Source organism: Aedes aegypti, chromosome 1 (assembly GCF_002204515.2).
Source record: "Aedes aegypti strain LVP_AGWG chromosome 1, AaegL5.0 Primary Assembly, whole genome shotgun sequence".
NCBI classification, from domain to species: Eukaryota; Metazoa; Arthropoda; class Insecta; order Diptera; family Culicidae; genus Aedes; species Aedes aegypti.
This window is the reverse complement of record NC_035107.1, coordinates 286,963,681-286,976,342: the sequence shown is the minus strand read 5'-3', so window position 1 is coordinate 286,976,342 and position 12,662 is coordinate 286,963,681. Positions and strand designations below refer to the sequence as shown.

The 12,662-nt window shown below is 39.3% G+C and overlaps 1 protein-coding gene across 1 annotated transcript; it reads right to left on the bottom strand.

Moving 5' to 3' along the window:
- Positions 1-495: 495 nt before the first annotated feature.
- Positions 496-2,165, bottom strand: LOC110674166 (signal peptidase complex catalytic subunit SEC11A). The gene is made up of 3 exons (XM_021838089.1): positions 1,984-2,165; positions 1,763-1,899; positions 496-1,185 (listed from the first exon to the last, which is right to left on the bottom strand). Exons 1-3 carry the CDS (start codon positions 2,050-2,052, stop codon positions 837-839), a joined length of 555 nt encoding a protein of 184 aa, XP_021693781.1. The 5' UTR covers positions 2,053-2,165; the 3' UTR covers positions 496-836.
- Between the last annotated feature and the right edge of the window lie 10,497 nt (positions 2,166-12,662).

Genomic DNA, 12,662 nt, shown 5'->3' with positions numbered 1-12,662 from the left:
GATAAATACTTGACACTCCATGCGCAACATTTTGTCGGTTGAGTATTTCTTCTCCTTTTGGCTTTTGGCCACCCAAATAATCTTTAAAATTGAAGCGTTCGAGATGCTGACGCTATCGGTGTTTCCGAAATTGATTAATCAGAATCGTCGTTTTCGATGTTATTCGGTTGGATGCTAGGAATCGAGTTTATACATCTTTTTAGCTCACCTTCTTGATTGAGGGGGTATGCTACGGCCGAAATAATAAAACCATCGACATGATCCTTTCAATTGCTCCTCCGGCAACTTTTGCACGAACTCAGCGTTGTAATCCAAAGGCACAATCACATAAAAATGGAATAGATCCACGAACTTCTAGCAGACCCACTATTAGCCGATTTCACAATGAGAAAGTCATTCGAGCTAGGACGCATGTTGAATTCGCCCACTTTGGGAATCACTGCTCTACTTTGATAGGGAATGTGAAGAGATGTATAAGTATACGGTACAGTAAGATTCAGTACGGTTCGAAGAAGTTTGACCAGTTTGTGTATTTTCGTTCTTATTTCCACATTTTACATATTGTAATTCAGTTGTTCTATTAAAACCTAATACTTAGCATCGAACGAGCGTAACCGCAATTGGAGCAGATGTGCATCGCATTTTTCAATGTTTTACAGTTACAACGAAATGGTTTCAAGTCTCAAGAATTTCTTACATTTGTTTAAGTTACACCAGTACGACGCGAAATGCAAGATTTCTTTTAAATTGTCTCGGAAATCGAACAATCTGCTGGTGATCATTGAATCTATAGAAAAAATGCGCCTCTTTTTTTTCCTAAACAACTAAAACGAGATCTATTCCCTATGCAGCAGCACATACAGCGCCAATAACCCCAGAATGCCGTACTTCAGGTTCGGGTACTCGTTCATGTAGATCGTGATCATTCCGACGTAGGGCAAAAATCCCCTGGCCCTGCCCACGATGTCCTTCTTGGTGAGCCAGAGCTGCCCGGGCGCATACAGGCCCCGATCGTCCACCGAGTTGTTGTCGCCCTTGGTCAGGAACTTGACCGTGCCGTTGTTCTTCTCGTGCAGCTTGATCACCCGATGGACGATCGGAATGTCCCGGCCCTCGATTTTGAACACAACGATTTCTCCTACGCGCACCGGTTCTTCCTGGTTGGTCAGGAACAGCAGGTCACCGCTGAAAGAGACGATTTTTTTTTAACTTATAAGTCTACAATTGTTTGAATTTGGACGATGAGTGACCTGGTAGCGAAAAAGTTTGTCTAAAAAAGTTATAGTGACTTACGGTTTTTAAAAAAAAGTGACTAAAGGAATATCAAAACGTAATAAAATAATTTCATTAGAATAACAGAAAAAATCGGCGTGAGAACTCCTTGGGGAAATCTTGTAGGGGTTTCTGAAATAACTCTTAAAAAAATTGTTTAAACACAGGAAGAAATCCTGTAGAAATCACTGGAAGATTAAATACTAGAATTGGTGAAAAATAGGAAGGAAATTTGGAATAGTATTGTGAAATATAATTTAGAGAGATCCGTGTGAACATTCCTGTTTAAGTATTTCGAAAAAGTATTCACTGGAAGTATAATGTAAATAATCCCTTTAGAGACCATTTTAATTAAAAGAAGAGCCTAGATAGAAATAGTAACTTGCATGTCTCCAAAAAAGATCTGCTACCAGCCCTGCATTTATCAATTTGGACCCATTCACTTGTTACGCTACATTCAAAAGCAAGTCCGATTGCCAACCAAACTCACCGATGAAAAGCCGGTTCCATACTGCCACTCAGCACCACCACAATCGGCGATTCGCTTCCGGTGACCACCATCAGGCCCTTCCAGATCATCAGCGCCGAGGAAACGATCATTCCGAAGCTCAGAACCTGGAAGAAAAACTATCGGACCGAAGCCGGACCCAGAAAAGCATCGCTCTGATAAATCTTCCCTCGTCACAATAATCCTGACTTATTCGAACCAACCTGTCGTTTGTCCATCCGCTGGACATCGCTGAGCAATCCGTCGACACCGAGAGATTCCATGACACCCATTTTTGTGCGATTTTCCGAGGTAAAATTCACTTTCCAGCTAAAAACGATGGCGTGTCCCTTCGAAAGTCGCGTAAACTTCGATCGGCAACGTACTTTGACAGCTTCGTGACGTGTCTCGCGCAAGCAAAACTGAAACATACCATCGATTTTTCTATGGGGAAGTTGTGTGTTTTTGCCAGATGTCACGCACACTAATCCAAATCATTAGGGTTCATTCAAATATTACGTAACGCAAACTTTGCCAATTTTGGACCCCCTCCCTCCCCCACGTAACAGCTTTTGTATGGGAATTTTTAAATTTTTGTATGGATCGTAACACTAGGTAAGACCCCCTCCCTCCCCCTGTTGCGTTACGTAATATTTGAACAATCCCTTAGCCGAGATACGGGGGTATTGAACGATTTGGTCGAATTACGCTTGATGCCGCTACGAGGAAAAAACCGATTGCACGGAGACGGAATTAAACTCAATTTTGAGTTGTTTCAACGCAATTCCGTAGTTGAGCCCAATAACTCAATTTTGGCTTAATTTCCAAGGTCCCCACTAGGTAGTTTGGCTTTAATTAGAAAAATATACTCAATTTTGGGTTGATTTAACGCAAAATTGAGTTATTTCGACCCAAACATAAGGAAAGTTGCATTTACCCAAATTTGGCTTATTGGGCCAAAGTACCCCCATTGGGGTAAATTAAAAGCTTACGCGAGGTGCGCGCGTGGGTCAAATAAAAATGTTTATTAAAAAAAAGTTAAAAGGTAAAAATATATACAAGAGCGCCGAGACAGCGCGTCCGAACACAACGGAGGTTCGTAATGCAATCAACCGGATTCCAACCGGAATCCTGAGGATTCCAACCGGAATCCTGAGTATTCCAACCGGAATTCTGAGGATTCCAACCGGAATCCTGAGGATTCCAACCGGAATCCTGAGGATTCCAACCGGAATCCTGAGGATTCCAACCGGAATCCTGAGGATTCCAACCGGAATCCTGAGGATTCCAACCGGAATCCTGAGGATTCCAACCGGAATCCTGAGGATTCCAACCGGAATCCTGAGGATTCCAACCGGAATCCTGAGGATTCCAACCGGAATCCTGAGGATTCCAACCGGAATCCTGAGGATTCCAACCGGAATCCTGAGGATTCCAACCGGAATCCTGAGGATTCCAACCGGAATCCTGAGGAATCCAACCGGAATCCCGAGGATTCCAACCGGAATCCTGAGGATTCCAACCGGAATTCTTGGGATTTTTTGGATCCTTTTTTTAGAATTCCAGTCCCCTCAGTTGGAATCCTCAGGATGTCCAGTCGGAATCCTCAGGATGTCCAGTCGGAATCCCAAGGATTCCAGTCGGAATCTCAAGGATTCCAGTCGGAATCCCAAGGATTCCAATCGGAATCCCAAGGATTCCAGTCGGAATCCCAAGGATTCCAGTACACTGTTTGTCAAGTGTGCAAATTTTTCCACACGCATAAACTAACACTTCATTATCCACTTGACACTTCAGATGTTTTGTCATTGTTGAGACCGACGTTTGCATATTGGTTTATGCGTGCGGAAAAATTTGCACACTTGACAAACAGTGTACTGAGGGCTTAAGAAACAATGAAACAAAGAAAAAGTTTGTTCGCATACTTCCTTGTTTCATTTTTTTCTTATTTATTCTATTTATTCAATTTGATTCGCATATTCATTTTTTATAATATAATCACAACATGACAATACAGTATAGTGTAAAAATACATTAAAGAACCGTAACCTAATAATTACACATACGTTATTTGTTTTTCTAATAAATATATGGTTGAACTGTTCCTCAATTGTTTGTCGTATGATGAATTTAGCAAAAAATGGATAATGAAGCTACCGTTTGCAAAATTGTCGATCTAAAATTTTGTTCGAGAAAATCGATGATTCTGAATGGTTACATAACTTAACCGCCTATTCCCCACATTGTTATTTTCCTATTTACTGTTTGCCGAATTGTGAAAACCGTTTTACGTAGGGGTGGTATATTGTTATTCAGCAAACTATACGAAATAGTTCAGATACTGTTGAAAATGATTTAGGAAGCTATGGGAAACAGTACTGAAACGGTTCATATTTATTCGGGTAGTTTCTTTAGTAATCTAAACCAGTTTTGAACACGCTTATTACTTTACTTTTTTGCTGGTAGTAAAAAGATGGTGTATCAGCAAATTTGACCATAAGGAATAGATCACTAAAGTGACTCAGCGTCAGGAACTGATGGAATATTATTGATGTTTTTAAAAGCTCTACCTTAAGTTGAATAGTAAAGAAACCAACATACAATTTGTTCATTAAAATTAGGATTTTTTTCATGCGAAAAATAATGCTTAAACTTGACGAACAGTTTTTCTTAGGAGTTTTGGCAAAAACTATTTAGTTCTTCAACCGAAAGCATTTTGTAAGTTTCTGTATTTTCATAACATTGTAGAATAATAGTTGAACGATACACAGAAAACCGTTTACGATTTCATCAATAAATAAAAAAGATATAGCATAAACAAGGTGTCCACTTTATAAAATGAACAGTCCTTACTAACTACAGTCGGAATCCCTAGGATTCCAGTCGGAATCCCTAGGATTCCAGTCGGAATCCCTAGGATTCCAGTCGGAATCCCTAGGATTCCAGTCGGAATCCCTAGGATTCCAGTTGGAATCCCTAGGATTCCAGTTGGAATCCCTAGGATTCCAGTTGGAATCCCTAGGATTCCAGTTGGAATCCCTAGGATTCCAGTTGGAATCCCTAGGATTCCAGTTGGAATCCCTAGGATTCCAGTCGGAATCCCTAGGATTCCAGTCGGAATCCCTAGGATTCCAGTCGGAATCCCTAGGATTCCAGTCGGAATCCCTAGGATTCCAGTCGGAATCCCTAGGATTCCAGTCGGAATCCCTAGGATTCCAGTCGGAATCCCTAGGATTCCAGTCGGAATCCCTAGGATTCCAGCCGGAATCCCTAGGATTCCAGCCGGAATCCCTAGGATTCCAGTCGGAATCCCTAGGATTCCAGTCGGAATCCCTAGGATTCCAGTCGCGGAATCTCGAGGATTCCAGTTGAAATCTGGTTGGAATCCTAAAGATTCCGGTTGGAATACCAAGAATTCTTGTTGGAATCCCAAGAATTCTTGTTGGAATCCCAAGAATTCTTGTTGGAATCCCAAGAATTCTTGTTGGAATCCCGAGGTTTCGGGTTGGAATTCCAAAGATTCGAGGTGAAATCCTGAAAGATAAATTCTTTCGAGGAATCGAATATATCAAAAATTTCTCCCGGATTTCCAATAATCACATCAGATTCCTAGTATTCTTAAAAAACCTTGAAATTTTACTCGAATTCCCAAAATTTCATAATTTCCACTTTATGCGCATCAAATTTTCAAAATTCCCACCAGAATCTCAGAACTCCCACTGTATGCTTAAATTAAAATCGAATAGCAGCGCTACTATCGCGCAACTAAATTTACTCACCCGATGCTTCCCGAAAGCAGCGCTGTCTTTTTGCTACCCCGGTTAGCAGCGCCCGGTACGGATCAGCGTTATGATGCTGCGCAATGTAATTTAGTTTAGTCGCGCACCGCTAAAGTTGCTCTTAGCCGAGATACGGGGGTATTGAACGATTTGGTCGAATTACGCTTGATGCCGCTACGAGGAAAAAACCGATTGCACGGAGACGGAATTAAACTCAATTTTGAGTTGTTTCAACGCAATTCCGTAGTTGAGCCCAATAACTCAATTTTGGCTTAATTTCCAAGGTCCCCACTAGGTAGTTTGGCTTTAATTAGAAAAATATACTCAATTTTGGGTTGATTTAACGCAAAATTGAGTTATTTCGACCCAAACATAAGGAAAGTTGCATTTACCCAAATTTGGCTTATTGGGCCAAAGTACCCCCATTGGGTAGATGCAGCTCTCTCTATTTTTGACAACATTCGTGTGGGAGAAAGAGAAAACCGAGACATTTTTGGTTGAAACTATAATCGATATACTTAATTTTGGGTAAAGTAAACTCAAAAATTAGGTAAAAATATATCTCCGTGTGGAATTACGGTTTAGCTGAATAGGCCTTTTCATGTGACAGATCCGTCTATGGAACGATGCACGAGTTCGCTATTTGACGTTTGAGCGGTGCCGTGTTATTTATGTAGCCATGGTAACGGGTGAATATGGCACCGCTCAAACGTCAAATTAGTGAACTCGTGCATTGGTCCATGGACCGGTGCAAAGGTTCACTATTTGACGTTTGAGCGGTGCCGTGTTATTTACGTAACCATGGCAACAAGTTGTGCTATACACGCATCGACCCAAAACATCCTTCCAGCATCTATCAGCCAAGCAATAAATACAACACAGAATGTTTTGTCACAAATTGACTAGGTCAGGTCAGCATGGGTGCGATGGCCAACATGCGTAAGCAATTTGCATCAAGGCACTCGAGTGCGCTACATGTTATGCTGACTGCATGTTTACTCGTTGGTGGTCGTCCGTTTGGACGATGCGCTAGGCTCATATTTCAACCCAAATTGTTATTGCCAAATATTGTCACCGCCGACCCAGGCATCTTTGCCATTAGCATAAGATTGTATGATTGTATTATTTGTGTTAATGTATTACAGCAAGCCACTAAATAAAAGGAGCTGATGTTCCAATGAAAGAACAGTCTTGTTCTGACTCTGAATCTATGCGTTTCAATGCACCTCTGGTGTATACCGAAACATCCCTCTAGCAACCTGGTAATCAGGTACTGCTAACTATTTAGGAATAGACTAAGATCAGTAACATATCGATGTGCAATACATAGTCCACGGACGGGCTATGAAAAAGTGAATTCGGCACCGCTCAAACGTCAAATTAGTGAACTCGTGCATTGGTCCATGCATTTGTTTACATCGGTGGAGGACCGGTGCTAACACAAGCCTGTCATTTTCATAGAAGAACTGTCAAAAAGCTTCCGGATCAGCTGATTTGAAACGTCATGTGAAAAGGCCTATGTACAAGGAGAAACCACCCAAGTAACCATGGAGCATTATATAATTGCATATATAATGCAGCTGCATTGCCGTAAGCCTACCATTAAAGTAGTTTAAAAGTGGAAAAGGGCACTTTTACAGTTAAATTAATGCAAAAAGGACGATAAAGCAATGAAGCAACTTATAAAGTAATATTAATGCAGCAGTACAATTTATAAAGTGATGTTAGTGCATTGATACATTTGTAATGTAGGGTTAATGCTTTATTGCTTGACTAAGATAAAGATCGGACAACTGGGTATAGAATTTGATCCAATTTTTGATCCAGTCGCTGATTGGTTGATTTTGATGTCTCCGAGTGTAGGGCTGCGTGTAGAAAATTACCATCGGACGCGTTTGTTTTGGTTTTGCCTGTGTTGCCGGATTACATTGTTAGCCTGTTATTTTTTTCGGGTGTTCATAAAAGTTCGTGTCAACCTGCCGACTGATGTGCATCAAAGAAAATATTGAAGCAAAATCAGCTTGAAAATATAAGAAATTAAGAACAAAGCTTTAAATTGTGTACGGGATAGTAAATTGCATCCGGATCATCTTCTTTTTTTTTTTTCAAATGAAGTGGTGTATCGTCTTCCACATAAATGGCATCACTGTTTAGCGTAACACGCAAGGGTGGGAAATTTCAAACTGGGCTCATGGATGAAAATAAGAACAACTAAAAGAAGCCAGTTGTCCGATCTTATCTTAGTTGCTTGACAGCTCTTGAAATTTGTTGAATAAAAGCAATGTTGCATCAATGGTGTTGATATGCAGTAGAATACGTGCAATGTTATAATGCTTGTGGTTACTGTTGGCAAGCAGAGTTCTCACAGAGCACAAGCGGACACACACGTACTGGTCTCGGAACGATTAAATAAAACGGAACAAACACCGCGATACTTTTACGAGCAAGGACGAACTATATTTACATACAATGGCGGTATCGAATTCACTAGTGCTAAAAATAAACTTTGTTGTTGTCGTCTTCTTTAAAAACATAAACACTTACAGTGTTGCCAGAAGGGCCAAATATAAAAGGGGTAAGAATGTCAAAAACTCAAAGATGTAGTAAGGGGTGAGACATTGCCATATCCCATCAGTTACTTGGGCAGACAACCCAGAAAATAAGTTATTTTAACTTAAATTTTATCAAACTGTATTTAGTTTTTACTCACGGCAGGGTTGTTTTGTCACTCTCGCAAAAGCAATGTAGTCAAAAACAGAGAGAGACGCACCGACCCAGCGTCGAATGTCCGTGAAATAAGCCGAATGGGGTCCTAAAGCCCTGTCCCAATTTCAGTGCCAAACGCTTAAGTTTAGGCCAAAAACACATGTTTACTCAATTTTATAATGTTTTCCGTTGATTTAAGTCTGAAAAATATTTTTTTTAGATTTTGTCACATCTTTTGGCTTAAACAAAAATTTTGGGTGTATTTTGTTTTCCGTGTCCCTTTCGAAATGTCAGATAGGAACAATCCCAGTGTTAAAACTAAAACACCTGTGGTGTTTTTATCGACTAAGCGAGCGTCAAACATGATCAAAAGTGTCAAGGTTCATTTACGGACCCAATTTTTAAATTGGGTCCTAAAATGTTTAATGAATTCTTGTTTTTATTTAATAATACGAAAGAGCTTGTTATTGCAACTACTTTAGCAAGTTTTCCAGCTCAAATAACGGCTATAACATTTTTAAACTTCAATTTTAAAAATGGTTTCGAATATGAACCTTGACACTTGTGATCTTGTTTGACATTCACTTTTTCGACAAAAATGCCACAGGGCATATAGTTTGAACACTGGGGTTGTTCCTATCTGACATTTCGGAAGGGACACGGAAAACAAAATATACCAAACATTTGAGTTTAAACCAAAAGGTGTGACAAAATCATAAAAAAATGTTTTTTGTACTTAAACCAATGAAAATCAATTGAAAATTGAGTAAACATGTGTTTCTGCCCTAAACTTAAGCGTTTGGTACTAAAATTGAGACAGGGCTTTAGGACCCTATTAAAGTTTAAAAACATGATATAACCGTTATTTCAGCGGGAAAAATTGCTAAAGTAGTTGCAGTAACATGATCTTTCGTGTTGTTAAATAAAAACAAGACTTCATTAAAAATTTTAGGACCCAATTTGCACATCGTTCAGATTAAAAATGGTTCAAATGTCATTTAGCTCATGGAACGAAGTGAAGTGAGATGGAACACCGTGTAACCAGGTCCGTCACACTCGCGCTTAGATTGGGTACCACTTCTAGTACTGCATTTGGTCCCTCGGTAGTGCAAAAGGTACCCAAGTTTGACACATCGCAGTACACTTTTCACGGCATTCTAGATTACCTTATGAGCCATAAAATTTTAGGCATTTGCAAGGGACATGAAGGTCTTTAATTTGTCTTTGGTGTAACGGAACGCAGAATCAAAACAAAACAGTGAAAGAGGTAACCAGAAACACGTTTCTAGGGTGACTAGATGTTCAAATTAAAAATGAACCCCGATGGTTTGCATGAGGTACACGGTGCACGGTATCCATAAAGGGCCCATTCATAAATTTCATAACGCTAAAGGGGGTGGCTGGGTTTTGTCGTGATGTTACGGCTCATACAAAATTTATAAAATATTCATACAAAAAGTGTTATGAGGGGGTGGGTGGGTGTCGAAAATGGCCATTTTTGGCGTTATGAAATTTGTGAATAAACCCAAAGGATTGTAACCCATTCAAAAAGAAATTTTAAAATATCAAATTTGACATCATATCATAACGAAATGCACCTCACTGAAAAATCTCAAAACCACCGAGCTGAAAGTTACATCATTTTGAATTTTCCAAAATCTTAGTTTTGGTTGATATTCTCACTTCGATTGACCTCTGTATTAAGGCGAAGTAGGCCGTCATTGAAATTTGTACGCGTCGTTGATGATTGTTGCTAATTCATCTCACGTTTTCGAATCAAAGAAAATCATTTGGTTTTGCACTGACACAGCTGAAAAAGTATCAGCATACTTTATGCATGTTAGCGCATACAGTGATACTTTTTCAAGTCAATATAAACTTTCAAGACTGAGTTTTATCACTTTGTAATGCAAGCTGAAAAGTAATCATTGATGCCAAAACGAATGACGGGCTACTTATCCTTAACCTGAACACTTCGACTTATGCTCTAAGTCATCCGTGCGTGATAAACATTAATTGAAATTAGTTTTTCCTTCGTAAGAGGCGCGGTGTTCATTTTGCCACCACTTCCTCTATTGTAATCTCACTTTCAGGCAAATAAATTAACGAATTTCATAAATTTTCCATTATGATGCGTTGAAAATTATATAATAGTTATTTATGCAACAAGTTGCAAAATGATGATTTTTTCAGCACGAGTTGTACAACGAGTGCTGAAAAAATCGAGTTTTGCAACGAGTTGCATACAACATTTTTTGCTATTTCAAAAAATGCCGTTTCAACTCGATGAACTCTAAAAGCACAAACAAACATTGCAAGAGAACCCACATGGGCATACAGCCATGCGTAGTTTCAATTCAGTATTTTTCAATCACGTAGGCTGTGACACAGTAGTACCCATGAATGTCACAATTCTCGCGGAACATTTCTAAAGGACCTATGTACAAATGAGAGATTCTCTCCTCTCTCGTTCTCTTTCGATTATAACAGTGGAACACTAAAGATTTTGGGAAGTTTTTCACTATAGATCGAAAGTCAATTTCCTTGACTAGCGTTTCATACAAAAAACGCAACAGAAGAGATTAATGTGACTCAGTTATTAATGAAAGAGAAAGTAAACAAAGAGAGCCTCTCAATGTTAGATAGGTCCTTTAGTAATGTTCCGCGAGAATTCTTCTCGTTCCCATCGGTATCTTGTAGATCTATATTCCCTATTAGATGAATGAACAGGTAAGAAAACACAGTGACTACAAATGCTGGGCGATCCGACCCCACATCAGTATCGCCAACCTGTGTCGGAGCCTGATCGCACAACGGATGTAGACTCTAGTGAAGAGACTCGCCGTGTAAACCAAATGGAAAGTCACTTCGCTCGAGTCGAGAATTGTCACCTCGCTATAGGACACCGACAATAGGGTCCTAAAGTCCTGTCTCAATTTTAGTACCAAACGCTTAAGTTTAGGGCAGAAACACATGTTTACTCAATTTTCAATTGATTTTCATTGGTTTAAGTACAAAAAACATTTTTTTATGATTTTGTCACACCTTTTGGTTTAAACTCAAATGTTGGGTATATTTTGTTTTCCGTGTCCCTTCCGAAATGTCAGATAGGAACAACCCCAGTGTTCAAACTATATGCCCTGTGGCATTTTTGTCGAAAAAGTGAATGTCAAACAAGATCACAAGTGTCAAGGTTCATATTCGAAACCATTTTTAAAATTGCTAAAGTAGTTGCAATAACATGCTCTTTCGTATTATTAAATAAAAACAAGAATTCATTAAACATTTTAGGACCCAATTCTCACCTCACGCCAGACATAGAACAAACTCAAGAATCAGATGCAATTGTGCTTTTTCTGTGCGGCATATAAGGCAAGTATAAGGCAAGACGATCGGTGAGGTGTCGGCTCGCTTCCATTTGATTAACATTAGTCGCATCACGTCACCCGTGGTGAGAACGACTCGTCTCGACTCACACACCGAAAAGAGTGCTGAAAAGTAGCACTTTTCAGCACTGTTTTATTTGGTAGGAAAAGTAGGCCGTTATGTTGATCAACTTCTCAATGAAAAGTTGATTGATTTGCAACGGAATAGCAAAAAAAAACCTTTTTCAGAAGGCTTTTCATCCCGTTGAAATGATAATCATAATTGAAAAAAAGGTTAATAATAATGAACATTCTTAAATTTTATTGCGCGTTTTATGATTTCTATTGCTATTATTAGTCATTTCCTTAATAATACCATCTTTCATAACGCTATTATGGATTTCATATTAGAAAGATTTCATATTATGAAAACCATAATTGCGAAGCATGTTATACCTCATTAACGTATATCAATTTCATTAAGCCACCTTATGAAGCACATAGCTGTTACTAGTGTGAAAAACTCATACGGTTAAGGCTGGTTTGCTACTGACAAGAAAAGGAATCGCCTATCTCGATGCGAGGGAAATTTCTTCCCAGAAATTCACGTTTTCCTGATCGCCGTACGCAGTTGAGAAGAAATGTCATTTCAAATGGGGCTCTCTCTAGGAAATTTCTTGACCCATTCAGTCAAGAAATTTCTTTACTTTTCTTGAGCGAAACAGCATACTTAGCTTTATTATGAAAATTTGCAAATTGAAGCATAATTGGACGCTGGTTGCGGATCCATTTACGGAATTCGTTCGAATATTCTCAAAGGTAATAAGTTGGTAATTTTTCAGATAATTTGATATACTGCTTCGCTACTAAAAATGGATGAACCAACGTGCGAAGTTCGATTTTGAATTTTGAATCTGTGGAGGAAAATAAATTTTCCTAAAGGAAGACCTGAATCGGGTTGGGGTTGAAACTGTGAACAACTGTCAGAACGGGTTGCGCAAGTTCCAACCTGGTTCTAAAACGTTTGTTTGATTAATTTCAGGTTAGTTTCGT